The sequence below is a fragment of the Sycon ciliatum genome, chromosome 1, assembly GCF_964019385.1.
Source record: "Sycon ciliatum chromosome 1, ocSycCili1.1, whole genome shotgun sequence".
Lineage (NCBI taxonomy): Eukaryota > Metazoa > Porifera > Calcarea > Leucosolenida > Sycettidae > Sycon > Sycon ciliatum.
This window is the reverse complement of record NC_088643.1, coordinates 45,044,586-45,065,500: the sequence shown is the minus strand read 5'-3', so window position 1 is coordinate 45,065,500 and position 20,915 is coordinate 45,044,586. Positions and strand designations below refer to the sequence as shown.

General features: G+C 46.8%; 2 protein-coding genes across 2 annotated transcripts; one reads left to right on the top strand and one right to left on the bottom strand.

The window, feature by feature from the left end:
* Window positions 1–358: 358 nt before the first annotated feature.
* On the top strand, window positions 359–12,294 carry LOC135828313 (L-threonine dehydratase catabolic TdcB-like). Its single transcript, XM_065340764.1, has 8 exons — window positions 359–616; window positions 3,417–3,703; window positions 6,364–6,563; window positions 7,301–7,431; window positions 9,790–9,962; window positions 10,517–10,609; window positions 11,157–11,229; window positions 11,589–12,294. The coding sequence occupies exons 2-8, from the start codon at window positions 3,454–3,456 to the stop codon at window positions 11,755–11,757; spliced, it is 1,089 nt and encodes a 362-aa protein (XP_065196836.1). The 5' UTR covers window positions 359–616; window positions 3,417–3,453; the 3' UTR covers window positions 11,758–12,294.
* A 730-nt stretch (window positions 12,295–13,024) lies between these two features.
* On the bottom strand, window positions 13,025–20,347 carry LOC135828303 (lysosomal aspartic protease-like). The gene is made up of 8 exons (XM_065340755.1): window positions 20,188–20,347; window positions 19,882–20,026; window positions 17,472–17,595; window positions 16,650–16,768; window positions 14,762–15,084; window positions 14,328–14,469; window positions 13,880–13,978; window positions 13,025–13,480 (listed from the first exon to the last, which is right to left on the bottom strand). Exons 1-8 carry the CDS (start codon window positions 20,244–20,246, stop codon window positions 13,322–13,324), a joined length of 1,170 nt encoding a protein of 389 aa, XP_065196827.1. The 5' UTR covers window positions 20,247–20,347; the 3' UTR covers window positions 13,025–13,321.
* Window positions 20,348–20,915: the final 568 nt, after the last annotated feature.

The window sequence follows — 20,915 nt, the reverse complement described above, 5'->3', positions numbered from 1 at the left end:
GTATTAAACTGTAGCAATAGAATCCGTGACACTATCTATCACAATATCAACATGCAATAACTATCATAACGTATCGCATGCGATATCCATACTTATCCTGTTTTCTTTTTTCCGTCCTTCATCATAGTTCATGTTGTTTTCTGCCTTGACATCAGCATCTATGAGCTGCATCTTCCATAATTTGATTTCTGTTTACCACACCACTCAGCATACTGTACTAGTAAAATCATCAATCATAATTATTATAAGATTGACGATGACGCGAAAATTAATAATAATAATATTAGATAATGAAAAAAACATTTTCTGACATTGAACTAGCTGTGAGTTCAAATAATTTTTATCTTTGTGCATTCGAAAATTGTATGGATTCTCAGATTTCGTTGGTTTGTAAAAGCTCAGAGAAGTACGCGTCTGAATCGACTGAGCCATTGCTTTCGGCAGTGTTTCGTACTGATGGACTACTCCCGTGTCAAAAGCACAGGTCGAAGCTGAGCGAACAAAGAAATATTAATTACTGAGCTTCAGTAATAGTGATCGACGAAGACGTAAAGCAACAGCTTGTACAACAACGCTCAAGCAGTGTCAGACGAGTAACAAGTCAATACATAATTAGGTGAGAAGTCGGAGGATATGAGACCACTGGTTACGTTTGGCCTGTCCATAAAGGCTTTTGTTGTTGCTAAGCTGGGGTCAGGTTTTGAACAACACAACACACCATAGCAATTTGGGCAGGTACATTGTATATTTATAAAATCACGCGTCTACCGTACTTTAATAGGGGCCGTCCGTAAATATCGAACATTTTTCACCAAACGAATTATTTTAGTTTAGAACCAACCGGTTAACCCTCCCTCCCTCCCCCTCAGAACGTAAAAAATGTTGAGATATACATGCGTATACAACAAAAGTCGCAAGTGTGTCACTGCTCCCAAAGACATGTACATGAATCGAACTTTTCTGAAACGAAATTGGTGAACCCCCTCCCACCCCATAACGAAATTATTTCGTTTCGTGAAAAAAGTTCGATAATTATGGACGACCCCTTACATTATCTAACTTTAGAACGAGGTCTGTCTTGTTGTCCAGGAAACGACCAATCAGCGGCATTCCCGCCAGGAGCCTTATCAGAGTTTAAAGCCTGCTCAATCGTTATTTTACTACTCTTGATGACGCGTCGAGGGCCTTGGATTAGTTTAAAGCCCGCTGAAGATACTCTAAACGGGTGCATACAACTCCCTGTATGCATTATAGTACGGTGCAGATAATGAACTCTGCATAAAATGTACGGTGTACTACTAAAAGCTACGCATTTCAGAAGTGTTTGTCAACAGCTTGCGGAAACCTATAAAAACCGAACATCAAAGTCATTAGAGGTATCGACAAGGGGCTCTCAAAGCCCCTAAATAGCTCCACGAGCTATGAATAAGAATGAAGCTCGCAATAAGAGCCCAGCATTTCATTTGCTCCTATTCTACTTTTAGTAGTCCTAAGTGGTGCTGAGTTACCATAACTTACCAGAAGAAAATATTCTTTCATACCACACCAAGTCTCTCTGCACACAAACCACAAAACTACCCGATATAATGGTACACAAGCATAATGGAAGTGAAATAATGCATGTAACCTCGTTCTAAAATAGTTAGGGGTCGTCCATAAATATCGAACTTTTTTCACAAAACGAAATAATTTCGTTATGGGGTGGGAGGGGGTTGACCAATTTCGTTTCAGAAAACATTGATACATGTGCATGCCCATAGGAGCAGTTACACACTTGCAACTTTTGTTGTATTATGCATGCATATGTCAAACTTTTTTATGTTCTGAGGGGGAGGGAGGGAGGGGTTGGGTCTAAACTAAAATAATTCGTTTGGTGAAAAACGTTCGATAATTACGGACGGCCCCTTAGTGCATGGCAGGGAGGGTCTTATGGCTTGTTTGTGCCCTTCAGGGTAGCCCTCGGGCCTACGGCCCTCAGGCGAACCTGCCGGGCACTAACAAGCCATAAGGCCCTCCCTGCCATGCACTAACCTATAATTAATCCCTCGTTCTAAATAAAAAGTGGTGCACGGCAATGCCAAAAAATACCGTCGTCCCTCTCTAATCTGGCAACTTTTGCAACGGCATTTTCTGCTGGATAAACAAGGGTGCTGGATTATCAAATCCTGCCATCCAACCCGAACCCGGCCCATGTTTTTGTCGTACGTCAAAACGTAGGGATTTTCTGTGTCAATCCAAGTACTTTGTGGAATGCAAGTCTTTAACATACACTTGCCGGGAATATCCTATGCACTGGCATAGGATATTCCCAAGTGTATGTTACATGTGTTGTGTATGTTACAATGGTCCCTGACAGTATGCAATGTACAACTGCTGGATTAGAAAATCGAATTATGTACAGTTTGAGTGATTTGTTGCAGAAAATCGCTGCTGGAGGCGGAATTCAAGTGCCGGATTAAAGCGTAGAAAATGAACTGAAAAAATCCGTTTTGCCAGAAAGTGTGCTGGTTTGCAAGGGTGCTGGATAAACAAGTGCCGGATTAGAGAGGGACGACTGTACAACGCATGCTAAATTTACACCAACACTCGCCAGTCACAAGCTTTCACTCTATGTACTGTAAGACATGTATATATAACGAGGAAGTAAATCTAACGTTTTAACGGATGACATTTCTTCGTTAGGCCAAAACAAATAATGACCTTGTTTCCGGTCGCCCAACCGGGCCACTTTTTCCCAAATTCTGAAACTTTTTTTGGTCCCAAATGTATGCAAACGGTGGCAATGCCATGTGTGCAAGTGCACTAAACGAGTCATAACTCAGTCAAATCTCAACCGAATTCCACAATCGAAACACCTACAAGGTAGCAGAGATTCTCAGCTGTCGGCTCGTAAACCTCCGGGGTCGATACGAGCTAGAATAACGGAGCTGGAAGGACTCGAACTGTCTGCTTTCTCAGGATGTACGAAAACAGGAATACACCACATGCTGTACAAGAACAGTGAGTCAGTCAACTTTGACATTGGTCCTTGCCATGATATATGAACAATGTACATGTGTAGGTGCTCTTGTCCATCAATGCCACAACGATTGAGAAACCAAAAAAAAGTATCCAAAAAAAGTTTCATTCCGGCCGACCGAGTCTCCTTTTTGAGGGGTTGCCGACCGGAAACAAGCCTATTTTTTGTTTTGGCCTTATATTAAGATCCGTTGAGGCCGCACTGCTTCATATATATTGTGTGTGGATATGGCGGAATACTGCAAGATCGTTAACATAATCTTCTCGTTAACCTATGAATTTTGGACAATCGTTAAATTTGCAACTCGTTATAATAACATGTCTTACAGTAGTCTGGGGAAAGAACGAAACACACGTACCGTTTTGTGTCTTCTTCCTTTGTTTGGTCTTGCTTTTAGTTCTGGGCTGTAGCGTTAATTGTGATAAGAGCCAGGCATGGCTGCCACAGCGGGAGCAGCAGCCAAGCAGCAACGGCAGCGTTCCATCGAGGAGGAGGCAGCGGACTTGGTCGAGAGGCAGCATGGCCGTTGCGTCACCTGGTTGGATATCCAGAGCGCAAGCCACACCGTGTGGGCCAACGCGAACGTATTTCACACACCACTGCTACGCGACGCTGGCTGTCGGCTAGGGGGCAACCTGGGAATGAAGCGACTGGATTTGAAGCTTGAGAACACACAATATACTGGTCAGTTGTGCTACTTGTACAAGTAGTTGTTGTTGTTGTTGTTGTTGTTGTTGTTGTTGTTGTTGTTGTTGTTGTGGTGGTGGTTGTTGTTGTTGTTGTTGTTGTTGTTGTTGTTGTTGTTGTTGTTGTTGTTGTTGTTGTTGTTGTTGTTGTTGTTGTTGTTGTTGTTGTTGTTGTTGTTGTTGTTGTTGTGGTTGTTGTTGTTGTTGTTGTTGTTGTTGTTGTTGTTGTTGTTGTTGTTGTTGTTGTTGTTGTTGTTGTTGTTGTTGTTGTTGTTGTTGTTGTTGTTGTTGTTGTTGTTGTTGGTTTCAAATCTTTATTCTCGCGATAGCCAGTGGCCAATAAGAGTGTTGTTGTTGTTGTTGTTGTTGTTGTTGTTGTTGTTGTTGTTGTTGTTGTTGTTGTTGTTGTTGTTGTTGTTGTTGTTGTTGTTGTTGTTGTTGTTGTTGTTGTTGTTGTTGTTGTTGTTGTTGTATTCTCTTATATTAGTATGGGCACAGGGTGCTTGTAACTTATTCTGTATAGTACTAGTAGTTGATATCAGTGTGCACATGGGTGGTGTGGCATCTTGGGAGGCGGCACCAGACCATGGTACAGTCAGACCTCGCTTATCCGGTCCTCTTTTATCCGGATCCCTCGCCATCCGGAAGAAAATTATTGGTTACCGATTTACAGCATATGCCATGCATTCAGACAGTATGTGTGTTCGATTATCCGGTTCCCTCGCCTATCCGGATATTTTTTTGTGAAAAACGGGTGTGTGCGGTTATGCGAGGTTTTCACTGTACCCGAAGCACAGTGTGCGTTCGCTACTTGCAGCCCCAGACTTGGAAGTCGCGCGTGATCTGTGTTCTAACGCAGAAGTCAGAGTGACTTATATGCTGCGAATAATTGTTCTGTGTTGGAAAGCTTTGCCCCCGGCATTGAGCAATGTGTGAGCAATGGAAGTTGCCTACTGTGATCCGTGTTCTGTGGACTTGTGATCGCGGTCTTGACTTGCTGACCCTTAAAGGGGAAGTTATGGCAAAAATCAAATTTTCACCAGTGGTAGTCTTCGGGGTGCTGAGTCGAATGGTCTTGGTCCGAGAAATCTGAGACGCTCCCTTCCTACTTGAATCCCAATCGAACTCGCGCACTTCCACCGAAACTGGGTGACTGCGCCCTACTAGATGGGGATTTGTATGCAAAATGTCACTTATCACTCCCCCCTCACGTGACCGCGGACTCCTGCATATACACTCACACAATAACCACACAACTGTTTGGGGATAGCGCGCTTATTGTATTATGCCAAACTTGACACGCTGAGTCCAGCTTGACTCAGCTGAGTCCCTAACTGCAATTTACTGCTCTAACATGAAGCCGTGCCTGGAAGAAGGGAAAGAGCGAAAAAAGAAAAAAAAAATTCTGGCCTTCTGCAAGCAATAGCAAGTAATGAGTGACGGCTGTGTAAAGTCGCACAACCATGCGGTCGACCGGATGATGGTGAGTGTCAGGCACACATCTTGCTCTGCTGCTCCACCTGCGCATACCTGATACGGTGGTGCGCTTACGGGCGGGCTGCCTGGGCCCCAGATGCCTCCTTGATGCGCCACGGAGTGCCGTCGAAGCACCTGTATCACTTCGGTGATCCAAATGCGAATGCAGCCTTGCCGGTCGCCCACCGGCCTGCCGCCTACGCGACCAGCCTGAGACTGGTCCTGCCGCATTTGGCGCTTCTAAACGCTGCGATCCGGTAGACAGCTCACTGGGCTGCCGAATACGTGACTGTCTTGAGGCCAGTTCCATACTGGGCAGGGCGCCCAGCTCAGGTCGCACGCCGTAGCGGCGTGAGCTGGGCGCGGTGAGGGTTGGTGATAACTACAGTTTCCTCCTTCCTCCTCTGGAAACTTCCATTAAAAGCGCCATTTCGTTCTTATAAAAGCACGGATGACCACGATTGGCCCATATGTTGTAGTCTTTTGGACGCTGAGTCGACTGGTTTTGGTCCGAAAGGCTGCGATGCAGCGTTCGGCCCTTATTCCCAATCGAACTTGGTTGAACAAGCGGTCACGTGCTCCTGGGTGCCCAAATCACCAGGTCACCACGCCAGCAGGCGACAACTTTCACACCAAGGTTCAACTCGAGTGACAGGACTGCACCCAAAAAAGGTCAAACAGGCTAGTAAGTTGTACCCTGCAGGCACGGTGACCAGGTGACTGGTGTACGCAGGAGCACGTGACCGCTTGTTCAACCATGTTCGATTGGGAATAAAGGAGGAACGCTGCATCGCAGCCTTTTCGGACCAAAACCAGTCGACTCAGCGTCCAAAAGACTACAACATATGGGCCAATCGCGGTCATCCGTGCTTTTATGAGAACGAAATGGCGCTTTTAGTGACATTTTGCATACAAATCCCCATCTAGTAGGGCGCAGTCACCCAGTTTCGGTGGAAGTGCGCGAGTTCGATTGGGATTCAAGTAGGAAGGGAGCGTCTCAGCTTTCTCGGACCAAGACCATTCGACTCAGCACCCAGAAGACTACAACTGGTGAAATTTTGATTTTTGCCTTAACTTCCCCTTTAACACAGTCCAGACCAGTGATGCCATGTGCAACTTGCATGAATCAGCCCTGGCCGAAGGGCAACTGGAATTGGTGTGTCTTCGTGTTGTTGTGTACAGGCTCCTTCAAGATCCGGGGCCTGGCCAATCAGATGAAGAACCTGCCCAAGGATGTGCTGAGCGGAGACCGTCAGGTTGTGACCATGTCCGGTGGCAACTACGGCCGATCGTTCTCCTTTCTCCTCTGCAAGCAGAACAAACTGAGAGCGACTGTTGTCATGCCGGAGTTTGCACCGCTTGACCGTGTTCAACTCATTGAGGTACACGATAAGCTACTACAGTTGCGCTCGGTGAAATCCGACCCTGAGTGCACATTGGCGCCCTCATTTTGCACAGCCCTTGACGCCGTGGAAGTGGCACGGATGCGGCTGGACGTACACACGTACAAATACAATGATGTAATCATAACTGGTATAGGGCGCCGGTTTTGCACTTTGGGTCGGATTTCACCGAGCGCAACTGTAGTATATGATCACTTGTATGTACTAGGTAAGTTAGACATGCTATCTGTGCTTAGACGCCTACACTGGGACGTGAATTCCTCTGGCAAACAAAATCCGTTTGTTATATTGTTTCTGTTCCAGGCTAGTATCTCAGCCCATGATGTTCAACGGTTGTCCTTTGAGACCTTCTTGATCTCAATACTTACTCTGAAGTGCTTTCTGGAGCTGTTGTGCTGTGAGCCACAGGCTTTCTTGATTTACATTAACGCTTTTAAAGTTTGCTGTGGCGAACAGTCCTCACTATTTTGTAGTTTGTGCGAGCCTGACATGCGTACCTGACAGCGTTGACACGGCTAGCTAGTCCTGCAACTGGATAAGCAGTGAAGGGACACCAGTCCCCAGTCCCTGTTGTTCTCGCTTTTACATGTAGATATCCACTGCTTTCCACTGCTTGATGTCTGTTGCTTTGTCTTTGTCTGAGACTACTCGGTTGTCTCCATGTTTGGTTCTTTGCTCCTAACCTGGACTACATGTATTTGCTCTGTTCTTTCCAGGGTTACGGTGCGACAGTGGAACGCGTGCCTAACTCCGAGATCCAATCGACCGTTGACCGGCACATAACCCAAGACGACATGTTCTTCCTTCACCCGTTCGACGACAACCATCTCATTGCCGGTCATGGCAGGTATGGCGTGTGAACAACAATCGTAATTTCATGCTCGGGTCATGTTGGACTGGGTAAAACTAACTTCTAATTATTTGGACATTGATTATCCCAACAATCACCCACAACACAATACTATTGCTTATGTCCATGTGTGTCAAAATGCTCGCAACGTCACACACTGCTGCACTGTAGTATAGTACGTTTTTGCGTGCCTTAAACTGGGCCAGTACAGTCTGTTCACGCACATTCAACCAACCGGTACAGTGTATAGTGAACTTTGAATTACGCTTTGCTGACTTCGGATAGGAACCCCGCACATTTTCTATGTACATGTAGAGCCGTCGCCAAAACAATCCGGCCACTACCATGGATACAGACAGTGTACGCGTTCACCGGCGGTACTTCATCGTTCATGGTGGCATGGTGGCATGTATTTACAGGCTGTCAGTGGCAGTACAGCTCTGAACAGTCTGCGCTGCACTCTGCCTGCTGCATGCAGTCGGGTCGAGCACTGCGCTGAGTGTATGCAGGCCTGGCAGCAGGGCATGTGCCGTGCACTAGGCTAGAGTCTAGACAGCTACCGGTAGCTTGCATAGCATTACCCGCATAGCATTGTCCGGATTTTTTGCCGACGACTGTACATGCACTAGTAGATGGCTTTCGTGAAACTTCTAATTAGGCGTACTCTTGTAGGCGTACTCTTGTAGTACTCTTGTAGGCGTACTCTTGTAGTCTGAGGCTCGATTTTTCCGACATTCTTGTGTGGAAATCATGTTTACTGGTGCTGGAAGAAAATTCCAATTAGCGGTGTGTTAGAAGTATGCCGTACAGTAAAACCTGTCAAGGCGACCACTCTAATAAGGTGACCACCTGCCTCCGAAGACCACTACAACTAGGCCTAGGGGGTGTTATTTGCAGTCAAATGACCCTGGATAAGGAGACCACCTGTTATTTGCAGTCAAATGACCCTGGATAAGGAGACATCAAATGACCCTGGATAAGGAGACCACCTGTTTTTTGCAGTCAAATGACCCTGGATAAGGAGACCACCTGTACATGGGGACCACATTTTGAAGGTCCCTAAAGTGGTTGGCTTAGACAAGTTTCACTGTATTTGGATTATCAGGCTTCCACCTGTACTGTACGTCTGTGTACGAGTACTCATGAACTACAGTTGTAGCAAGTGAAATGCGACACTTGCCGTAGAGGACAGCACCACTCTATAAGCACCTTTGCTATGCCAGCGCTTTCTGTCTAATGAAAGGAGCCGAAAGATACTTGCACCTCCCTGCTTTGACGGACGGCTTTTCACACCATACATAAAGCATGTGTCGGACCTCTACCGCCATGTGATAGTTCACGTGGCGGATATGTCGCCGAGGTAATGGTAGAGGCGAGGGACCAGGCTCACAACAAAATAGCTCAAGAGATGGCTAAGACCTGTGTGAAGCAACCTGTGTGTACTTCGAAGTAGTCATACTGACACTGTGCTCTTGTGGTGCTAAATGGGGTGCAATGCATTTGTTTTCATTCAGCTTTTTTCTTGCCGTGACTACTCTTCATGTACATTCAGTGTAGATTGTTATGATCATAACGCTGTTTCATGTCGTGGCAATGTGATACAGTGTTGGTGTGACTGGGTTTTAGTGTGACTGGGTGATGTGGTGCAATGCCTGGTTTGTGTCATGTGTTGAATCTTGTCACCATTACCTTTGCGCCCAGAATCACACCTGTTATTTGGCACGCACATGTAGTCATGTACTTGTATAAAGGGATTGTGTAGATTCGCTAAAGCCTCTCTCTCTCTCTCTCCTTTCCCATTGCCCTTGTGTCAGGGATTGATGTCGTCCAGAGTTGAACTGTTTTGATCTCTTGGCAATTATGGGTGACTTTCACCGTCTTCAGGTCAAGCTCTTTCTCTCACTTTGGCTCCAGTTTTCTTTAGACTGGTCTACAGGAAGAGTTGTCCTCCATTCCTCCCTTGGTCATGTTTGTTCAATGTAGTCTGGTGATGTTTGGTTTCATGTCTCTTGGATGCCATCGTAAAGTAGTTGTCACATCGTCACTTCACCCGTATTTTCGTTTCATCTATTTTATAGTTTAATTTCTCTCCGGTTCACCGCCCTCCTAGTCTGAAATTCTAGCCTGTGCTTGAATGTGCATGCGTTTGTGCGCATGTGCGTGTGTGTGTGTGTGTGTGTGTGTGTGCGTGTGTGTGTGTGTGTGTGTACATGGTGTACGCTTGTACATGTACGTGTGTGTGTGTGTGTGTGTGTGTGTGTGTGTGTGTGTGTGTGTGTGTGTGTGTGTGTGTGTGTGTGTGTGTGTGTGTGTGTGTGCTGTGTTGTGTTGTTCTGTGTGCTGTGTTTTGTTAAGCTGCGGTCTGGAGATACTGAACGACTGTCCGGACGTGGATGTGGTCATTGTGTGCTGCGGCGGTGGTGGTATTCTCTCTGGTGTCGCTGCGGCCGTGAAGCATGCAACGCTTGTTCCTGGCACGGCCATGTTCGGAAGGGACATTCATGTCTATGGTGTGGAGCCTGAAGGAGGTAAGCTGTCCGCCGATCAGTTCATGTTGTCGAACTTGTTACGTAGGACCGGTTGTATTGTGCTAGTGTATGTGTGGAGTGTTCTGTTGATCCCACAGAGTGTCCCAATGTACAGGACATGATTGTGCAGTCGAGTACATGTACATGTAGGTTCACAGCACCCTGCTCCGGAACCATCCAAGTGTCTTCATTGCTAACTTGTGTACATGGCCTTTGGGTGTGTCCTGAGGGCGTAGTGTTGAAATGATTTGTCCGTGTTTTTATGTGGGTGGCTCCTCTTCTACAGTGCTGCTGCTGCAATGAAATGCGATCGAGTGAGTCAAGTACGCGTCGGGTGCTGTACAACCTGTGGACAATGGGGCTGCGAAATGGTGCAGGGCGCTCACTTGACTCGCGCGATTGGATTTCATTGAGCAGCGCTGTAGTACACACCACAACAGTGGTCTCTCGCTGACTTGCGGTCCTTCTGGTTTTTTGTGTGTGTGTAAGTTTTGCACCCTGTGTCTTCGTCTGTGCCTATGTCTGTGTCATGCATGTACCGGCCGGCTGGATAGCACCCAAGATGCACCAGAGCTTGCAAGATGGCCGGCCGGCCACATGCTGCAATGCCAAGTCTATAGCGACTGGTCTGTCACCACCCATGGCAGGTGAGTGTGAGTGGGTCACAGTCTAGTTCTAGCTACTTCTAACTACATGTATACCCTGGTATCTCAGGCATGATGGTGGCCTGGCGCAAGCCAAACTTCCTAAGCTGCAAGTGTTTTGTGTCTCAACACAGCTGTATAGCCGGTAGCAACGCGGACGTGCGAACTTTACTTTACATGTGCACTGTTCCTGTGCGTTTTCACTCACTGCTAACAAGTAACAACCACCCTCGAAGTGAATACGGGCCGCAGTCGGTTCATGTTACTCCGAAGTCTGCTTGTGCTGGTCTTGCTATTCTGCTCGCTGTTGCGCATTAGGAACCAACATAATTATTTCTTGCACACCGTGTGCTTCCAGGGACAACATTTTTTGAGATCCGATATGGTCGATCGTTATCGAATTCATGCCATAGTCTCCAGTTGATGGTGTGTATGTGTGATGCGGAGTGCATACATTTTTAAAATATCCATGGGTCATGTTGGGAATTGCTGCGTTCATTGTAAGTCACATGTAGCTACACTGTGTGTGTATGGTGTTGTCACTGTGCAGGTGATCTGACACTGGAACATGTGCAGACATTCGTGGAGGAAGTCGTACTCGTCACAGATGATGAAATTGTGGCGTAAGTTTGCATACAACACGTCTCCAGCTGATCCCCCCCCCCCCCCCCCCCCCCACCCGCCCTTACATCATTGAACACTGCGCCGTTGTGCTGGAATGTGATGTCGTCTGCCTAACGCTATGACTGTCTGGTGTTGGGACCCAGCCAGAGGCCAGGGAAGGAGTATGTTTGTTAATCATGTAAATGAAATCCAGCCCCGGGTTTCGTCCCTGGTTCTGTGCGGTTTGGTACTCGGAGCAGGCACTTCCGTGCGAACCAGGCGATGGATTTATTCTGCCGCCTGTGCACTGATTGCCTTCACATCATACACACTGTGCGTTGTTGTTCTGTTGTATGCTTACCGTTTCTTCTTTCTGCAGGGCAATGAAAGCTCTGTACAGCTGTGGACAGGTGGTGGAGCCCTCTGGTGCAGCATCTGTTGCCGCTTTACTGTCTGGCAGGATACCCGACATCCAGGGCAAGAATGTCGTTGCAGTGGTCACTGGTGGCAACGTTAGTCCAGCTGATTTAGCAAAGTTTGTAGGTTAGTAGGTGTTGCTTTCATCTGAGGAATGTGTGCTGGCTGCACATCCATTTTTTATATTATTTTTCATACAGTACTTTATTGTTCCTTTCTAGCTTGTGTACGTTACTGGTGTGCTGGCAAGATCCCCCCGCCTGTCTTCAGGATCCTTCATCCTTTAGTCCTTTAGTCGACCAAAACATGTGCACGCATAGCAGTAGTTATGTGGTAGGGTTCGTTACGTTGTTGTACAAGTAGGCATGTTGCACTGGCTGGGATCTTGTACTGGAGTTGAACGTATCCTATAATTATGATTGGGACATTTTGCTGTAGTTGATCCTTCAGACCCGAGAAATGAAGGCAAACGAGTTACTTCTTGGGTGTTGCCTGCTGAGAAGAACTTCTTTTGATAACGGTTATACCTTGCATGTACACACTTGCAGTTCTTTCTGATGGCCAATGCTAGTTCATCCTGCACTTTATGCTTTAGGATTGGTTGAGTTACATGGGCTCTAGTTTCCAATTGATTTTTTTCAAAATAAATTTTTGATTTATTTCCCAGAGTCGTCGAATGGCATCTCCCTGCAATTTCCGTAGACGGTTCGCTACCCGTCAAAAGAGAGTAACTTTCCATCAGGAGAGTGCTGTTTTTAGTTCTGCTTTGTTGCTCGTACAGCATTCCGGACGCATAGAACGGTTAACACACGCGTGATGCGAGTTTTTTTGCTGGTGGTGGCTCCCATATCTACATACCCATGCAGAGGGGTGCATGCTCGTTTTGGGAGTACGAGTACTACCGGTATTAGTTGCGCTAGGTGAAATTCGACCAAAGCTGGCGCCCTGGATCAGTTCTGATTACATCATTGTATCCAGGTCGGATTTTTCAGCAGGGGCGAGATCAAGGTTGTCAAGTGCAGTTCAATGTACAACAGTCAACAACGTGGAAGGTCAGACTCGGGCCAGTCGGGGTGCTGGATAGATTGTTCACATTTTCATCCTGCACTGGCACGTGTGGTGTACAGCAGTGCATGCGTCCGTTCAACACCTCCGAAGTCGCTCGATAGGGGGCGGATCAACGGTACTTCACGGTACATACATTGTCATGTGCTCCCCAGTTCCTCAATTCTCTCCACCGCTGAGTTTTGCTTCTCTTGTCCGCGCTGCGGCTAAACACGTTTGGCAATGAGGTGACGGCGCTCGGGCCAGTCAGATACCAGTACTGGTACTAGTTCGTGGTCCACCACCTCTCATGCACCTAATCAGACTCGCGTGCAACACACACGAGGTACAATGTGGAAGAGACCAAACACACAGGTCCACACACTTACAAGAACTGGTTAAGAGCAGCGGGAGTAAGGTCAAGAGGAGATAACACACCGAGTTACAGCAGCATCACGAAAAGAAGAATGATTGAAGAGTGAACACATCGAAGAAAAAGAGTCAGCAAAGAAAAAAGTCACTGATGATCGAATTCCACGTACACACGACTTGGCAATACTATGTGAACAACAATGATAGAAGCAGAGGGGAGAGAGGCATGCAGCTGCAAGAAGTTACGATGTGTTAGGGATGTGCATGAGCACTCGTTTCTTAGCCTTGCACGGAGGTGGCAAAGCCGACACGCTCGTTGGCCTTGTCAAAGACGGTGTAGTAGGCACCGATGAAGACGTCACCCAGGATCCACAGAGGCCTGGGCAGGGCAATGCCGGCAAAGCCACTGATGCATTCGGTCTGGCCGCCAGCAGACACCTGGATACACACACACACCATACACAAAATTCAAAACAAAGAAGCTGGGTGTTTGCACAGTGGGTGCGATTCGGGATTTTTTAGGTGGACGGGCACTGCATCGCAAAAATCTTTCTGTGAAATCCGCTTTACAATTACTTTTGGAACTGATGCCAACCTTCCCACAAGTTCCCGGCATTCCTAATAAAATCAGACAGTTTCTACACTATAAAAACATTGTGAATGGGTGAATGGCTGACGAAACCTATTATCCCCCTCCCAAAGACATACACATACTATGAGTTGTAGCAAAGCCCCAACCTCCCACATGAACCATGCCTGTTTCATGAGCGAGATTTCTTAGCAATAACACTTGTAGATCAAAACCTACTACCTAAAATAGATGCTGCTTCGGCTTACCTTCAAGACGTACTCCTTGCCAGTCAGAGCGAAAGTTTTGCCGTTGATAACAAAGCTGACGACAGGCAGAGTGTCGATCTTGCTGCAATCAATCATGTACTGTATTGAACAGGAACAACAACAAACATACACAAAACATTCAGATAAGAGCCAGGACGTACTGGAGGAGCATGAGAAGCACTACCAAAGTGATGGTAGTCAAACAATGGCTATCTACTCATGTACTGGAGTAGAATGCACTGGAATGTGGCCATGCCCATAACAAGGGTTGCCTAGTACATGTACTGGCAACGACGACTCGAAATACATACAGTGATCAGATGTTCTGCAGCATACAGGATTGTACCATAGCCGTACTTTTGATTGTTCCTTTTTTTGGGAACAAACTGCACACATCACATACCAGTTACGTGCTAGATTGCATGAACAATGTAGTACACAAGCTTACCTCTCCACTGATGATAGGGGTGGCACCGAGCTCCTTGTTCAGCTTGTCCATCTCATCCTTTGGACCAGCCAAGAGGGACGTACCGGTGTCAGCAATGGCATCACAACCACCACAGTAGCTGCCGCCGCCAGCCACGCTCACACTGGACACAGACACACAGAGTGGTACACGACAGGATTCAGAGTCAGACAACAACGTAACTAGCTATTTAGCAGCTACACAAGCACACAGATGCACATCACCGGAGGCGCTGGCAGCGCCGCTGTAGCAGAAGCCACAGCCACTCGTGCCGGGATAACACCATTCAACAGCTGGTAAAGTGGAAGAACTAACTGCCACTATTCATCAAACTTATCGTGTTTCAATCAACATGGTATGCCATGACAAACAACCCCCGCACATGTATGCCTGGTTGAGTAAGATTGAACCCTCACCTGGTCATCTTGAATTGCCAGTAAGTTTCAGAATTGAGTGGTGCCCAGGCAATGTCGCCAGTGTAGCGCTTAGTGTCAATACCGCCAAGCAGCATTTCGCCACCCTGCTGACCCTCGGGGTTACGGTCCAGCCAGAAGGAGAAGACAGCCTCCTTGACAAGGCCCTGGCGCACCATGTTGTCGAAGACTGGGGTGACTCCATCGACGGAGATCTTGCTGAAGGCGAGACCGAGAATGCCGTCAAACTTGGCCATGATGAAGGTCAAGCCGGGGATGTTAGTTCCCTCGGCGAATGTCTGGTTCCTCACAGTCAACAAGGAGATCTGTGAACAGCACATGCCCAGCAAACAACAATAAGCATATTCAACATCACAGGCTGTCAACAAAAGTAGAACCAAGATTGAGCACTATCGCAAAAGCAGTGTGAAATTCTGCAAGGAGGGGCAGGAGCAAACCAATAGACCGATTGCCATTTGTACAGATCCACGAAATCCCGTAGACCCGGTAGGGTGTTCATTGTGTGCTATGCATGCGCATTTGACCTTTTTAGCGTCATAATTCAATGACCAGCAATCGCTTTTCCAGCTTCTTCACTTTGGTTAGAACTAATGACAAGCTAGATCTTCGTCAGAAAAAAGGTTTTCGTATGAAATGCCTTCAGGCCCCATTTCTTAGTGGAAATAGCAGAAAACACAATAGGATCCTGCACATTCAACACCCTACCGGGTCTACGGGATTCTACGGGATTTCGTGGATCTGTACAAATGGCAATCGGTCCATGGAGTGCTGTTTAGCCTTTTGTGGATGCAGAAGGGGTAACACGGAGAACTGAGTACCGGTATGAACTTGGTACCAACAAAATAAAAAAATCTCAAAGCCAGAATTCAAACCAGGCCCAAGCTAGAAGTACAAACTACATTACACCGTTGGACAGCCTGGTAAGCAAACACGACACAACACACACGTTGTACGGCACTCACACAAGGCGGAGGACCCACTTTAACCCTTTCCGTGCTAATGACGGCTATAGACGTCATGCGTGAAGTACGCCAAACGACTAATGACGTCATGAGATTTGCGCAGTACATCGCAGTGCATAGACCAGTGTACAAACTCTCGTAACTCCGTGAAAAATAAGTCTATCGCGACAATCAATACACCGTTGGAAAGGTATTCAGCTCAGCTTTCAGCTCAGCTTTCCAGCGATATAAAGTTCTTTGCGATAGGAGAAAGATTGACGGGGCGGCGACAAAGTGAACACGAAATTCACGGCACTGAGCGATCGTGAATTTTTTGTTCATGCGTTCGCAGTTTTCTGTTGCGTGCCAGGGGATTTCCCTTTGGCACAACGCATGCGTAATGGACACCAGCGGAAGCACGTGGATCTCAGCTTTGCAGTGCAGTTTGAATCGTGAAAATCGGCTGACCTGAAGCAAGAAACTGAAAAAGAATGTGAGATTGAGTTCCTGTGCCTTCCGAGGCATCGTGATGTAGCTTCAAGAGGACGTAGAAGTTGCACCGCTGTGCATATTGAGTTGAGAGCTACCAGGATGGATTTGCTTGGTCCTGATCTTTCCAACAAGCCCAGGATGATGAAAATCCATCATGGTAAACTGAATTGAGAGAAAAATTCGTTCGGACATGTGCGCGAAAACGACAGGCCTCAGTGTGTGTGTGGACATTGGGAGCAAGGAGCACAGGCCTCAGTGTGTGTGGACATTGGGAGCAAGGAGCACAGGCCTCAGTGTGTGTGGACATTGGGAGCAAGGAGCACTACTGCCTGTGCTGCCTGTACCCCCACCTTTTACCAAGCTGCCATGTGTCATACATGTACTACCTGCTAAATTAAACAAGCAAGGCACACACAAGCACACACACACTGACTTACGGAAACGGAGTCAGTGCTGAGGAATCCCTTCAGCGAGCCAGTACCATAGCGAATGGCAAACGAGGATCCATTTGCCTTGTAGGTGGAAGAGCGGTCACTGTGGTACTTGTGATGGAGATCTGACAACACACACACACACACACACATGGAAACAGAAATCTCGTGTCGTGGACCGCATGCTTTCAGGCACGTACATATCAGAGCTAAACGTCCCGCACTTAGCCGCCAACCCGGCTATAGCGGATACGTACTGCACAAAATAACGGCATGTCCTGGTCAGGAAGTGATGTATAACCCCACCATTTCCACTAAGCAGTTTATACGGCATAGCTTTACAAAAATGGCCACAGCCATCCTGACCAGGACATGATGCACAACCCAACACAACCACTGCAAAATAATCACAGCTGACCAGGAAGTGATGCATAAACACACTGCACCCATTGTATAGTTGAATTTGAACGTGCCAGGCTTGATGCCTGCCGCATACTGTGTGTTTGTGCATCATTTCCTTATCAAAGTTATCATGAACCAAAATTGGGTTAAAGATGATGATGAAGATTTGACTCAAATAACCACAGCTCTGCTGATCAGGAAATGATGCATTAGCGCACACGGCATAGCAGGCATCAAGCCTGGCAAGGATACTGTTAGTGCACAGAACACTGTGGGATTGACAGAATACACCGACAATACCCTCTGCTCCCCATGCGTTTGCAAGCCCTGAGCTAGTTGATCCACTCATACTAATGTTGCACAGTTGCACAGCTGCACCTAAGCAGTGACATGAATGCTATCAATAATACTAGAAACATTACGTACCACAAGCAAGGTCGGTGATCGGGCACTTGGAGCTTGGCACCCACAAGTTGGATGAACCAGTGTCGAAGATGACATTGAATGACTGTGCGGGCGTACCGATCGTGATAGGGCCATAGTACTGAGCCTGGAGCAAAGGGAGAGGGAGACACAGAGAGCACAGAATGGTTCAGGAAACAAAGAATGTGGTATGACCATACTTAGGGTCATCCTAGTAAAGTGATTATTCAGATGGAGAGCCAAGGCAAAATTTATAGAAAAGAAAAAGGAACAACCAGTTACGCTATAATGGTGGTGTTAGTGGACATTAGAGAAGTTAAGTTTCACGTAAAATTCTTACGTCCGTGAACTTTTACGTCGAAGATTTAAAAAAAACTCACGTAAAATTTGACGTGTTTTACGCGAGTTGACTGTCCCGCGCGTAAGTTCGTGACGTGAGTTTGTTGGAAGTTTCGCTTGGTAATCCCGATCGAATTTGTGTGAGTTTCTGTATCGAGTTTGTTGGAAGATTTGATATTTGTGTGAACTAAACCCGAATCCTGCGACGCAACATTTCACGTCACTTCGCACGTGTAACTTAACCTCTAAAATTCACATCTAACGAGAGATTTTCATTCTTTTCTATAAAATGATTATTATTTTTATACAAAAGAAAAATGGACCAAGGAACTACAAGTTACGCCATAATATACACTAACACCACCAGTTAGTAAACAATCAGCTCATGCAATAACATTGCACGACACTGACCGACGGTACTGACGTTCTACAACTAACTGGCTAACAGCTCTAGCGCATCTTGGATGCGCACTCCAACAGCCTTCCCACTTGGAAGGTTCTAAGTTATAGAAATAACATAAGGAGGGGAAGGTGAGCGCAACCAAGATAAGCACGAGCTGAAAGTCTCAGCTGTGAAGGACGTTGGCGGATGTTCATGCATGTCGATGACGATACTGGCAAGACCATTGGACAATACGGTCAAACCACGATTCAAGGACGCAAAGCAACATTCCACAAAACTTATGTGGCTCAAAAGATAAAAGGGGGAGCTATGCGAACAAGAATCGTGCAAAACGAACGCCTCAGTAAAACAGCACTGTACTTCGACTATGACAATTAAGATGACAATAAGCAGCGGTAACAAGTAGCAGTTTCACACGACGATCGTTTCGTCGTATAGATAAGGACGGGTCATCAGGTGTGCAGGAATGTACTCGGATTGAGAGCCAATAATGTGTGGAATGTTGCTTTGCGTCCTTGAATCGTGGTTTGACCGTATTGTCCAATGGTCTTGCCAGTATCGCCATCGACATGCATGAACATCTGCCAAAGTCCTTCACAGCTGAGATTTTCAGCTCGTGCTTATCTTGGCTGCGCTCACCTTCCCCTCCTTATGTTATTTCTAACTTAGAACCTTCCAAGTTGGAAGGCTGCTGGAGTGCACATCCAAGATGTGCTAGAGCTGTTAGCCAGTTAGTTGTAGAACGTCAGTACCGTCGGTCAATGTTGTGCAATGCTATTGCACACGAACTGATTGTTTACTAACTGGTGGTGTTAGTGGACATTATGGCGGAACTTGTAGTTCCTTGGTCCATTTTTCTCTTGTTAAATTAATCCTTGGCTCTCGATCCGTTTAGGAGCCGCATCTGACGCCTGATCATGGGGTGGTGGCGTCCCACGGAAGCGGAAAGGTGGTTCTTGACCAGGGAGTTGTACGACTCCTTGTTCTTGACCTGCCCGGTGCGAACCCGTCGAATTTTTTCTTTAATTTTTTTCCTCGATCCGATGACCCTGTCCCTTTGCCCTTCGAACAGCAATAGAAGGTGCACATGCATAGCCGCCCAAAGCGGAGTATGCTGGCAGGTATGCATACTAGCGTGCAGATCATGTGCATGCTGCCTGTTGTCATCTGGCTGACACCTGCCAGTATGGGCTGATCAGCCACTGAAACATCCAAACAAAAATCGAACGTGCTCCAACATGAGACAATCAACTGACACAATTAGACAACCGTTGGTACCCGCAAGGATTTTTTGTTCGAACACCACCCACAAGTAAGTTAGTCATGTACGCATAGTACTTGGCAAAGGTTAATGTCTGTACTCTAGCACTGCAGAATTTTTACAGCAATTGTAAAGCAAGTGTCCACAACTGCAACATAGGGCCACGTAAAGAGCAGCCAAAATAATAATTGAAACAGTCGATCAGTCATTACTAATCCAGGGCGCTTTCTATAGAAAGGTCATAATTGGGCACCAATTGGATACTACGATAACGTACAGCAAATCCATTCTTGCCCATGCAGAAATGGCCAGAAAAGGCAGATTGCACCCAATCGATCTCTTTACACACACTGGAGCTCGCAAAAAGCAATGCCGTTGTTTTAAAATAATAACTAGCAAGTTTTGCTTACATCTTTGTAGTCGGTCAAAATTTCATCTCCGGGACCACCAACAGCCATGCCATATTTCCGGGCCAAAGCCTTTTCCACTGCGTCAATGTTGGTGCCCTTGTCAGCCAAGGAGCGGCGGACAGACTCCATGCGGTACAGTGGTACCCTGTAAATACAAAAACGAACAACACAAACCAGATTAGTAACTCATGCAGAATTCCACCGAACTGACATGCAGTCATGGCAAGAACAGTCCATTCAATTATTATTTCAACTTTACACCTACAAACACGCGAAACAAATTATTTCCTGATCTGGGATACTGACCGGATGACATGGGCTTGAGCCATGGCCACAAGGGCCAGAATGAGCACAGCGGACTTCATGCTGGCGACGCTGAAGGAGAAGTGGAAAAGGAGCTCCCGGTCAAGCAATGCACTGATGTGAAAAGAACGAGTTGTTGTTGTTGCACGTTGCTCTCGTCAAAGATTTTTATTCAAGCGGAGGCTCGACTCGTAGTACTACCGTATACACATACCGTAGGTACTAGGTATCTACATGATCTACATGTATGTGCGGTGAAAGTAGTACATGACAGTACGACAATCAACTGCCTCGACGCCTCCCACGTGGTGGTGCAAGTGATTCTTTTTGTAAATCCACTTTTTCGTCCCCGAAAAGATGACGCCGCGCCATGCTAGTGTACATAGCATGCTCCATGATCCTGCAGTCGTAGATCTACTCGGCAGCCTAGGCATTTCAGTCACGTGACATGGCCTGTCAAAAAGTGCTAACGCTGAATCGCGTACATGCGTGGCACCACGGAAAGGCAGGCGCATGCATAGATCGATCTGTAGCTGCACGGAAGCTGCGCAGGGCCTTCTCGTGTGGCGCAGCGTGTAGCTGAGGCCCTCAGCTTTCGTTTGAGCCCGCATACGTCACGATGCGGCAATTTTTTGAACTCACGTACAGTTCGAGTAAAATCGGCAAGGATTTTTTGGGCATTTCACTTGATTGCACGCATTTGCCATGTAGCTCATCGTCTTCAGCGTCGT

Coding starts and splice junctions, on each gene's coding strand:
- LOC135828313 (XM_065340764.1), top strand. CDS start 3,454: ATGGCTGCCACAGCGGGAGCAGCAGCCAAGCAGCAACGGCAGCGTTCC. Junction 3,704..6,363: donor TGAGAACACACAATATACTG/GTCAGTTGTGCT, acceptor TGTTGTGTACAG/GCTCCTTCAAGATCCGGGGC. Junction 6,564..7,300: donor ACCGTGTTCAACTCATTGAG/GTACACGATAAG, acceptor TGTTCTTTCCAG/GGTTACGGTGCGACAGTGGA.
- LOC135828303 (XM_065340755.1), bottom strand. CDS start 20,246: ATGAAGTCCGCTGTGCTCATTCTGGCCCTTGTGGCCATGGCTCAAGCC. Junction 16,769..17,471: donor GATCACCGACCTTGCTTGTG/GTACGTAATGTT, acceptor GTGTGTTGTCAG/ATCTCCATCACAAGTACCAC. Junction 14,470..14,761: donor TGGCAATTCAAGATGACCAG/GTGAGGGTTCAA, acceptor GTCTGTGTCCAG/TGTGAGCGTGGCTGGCGGCG.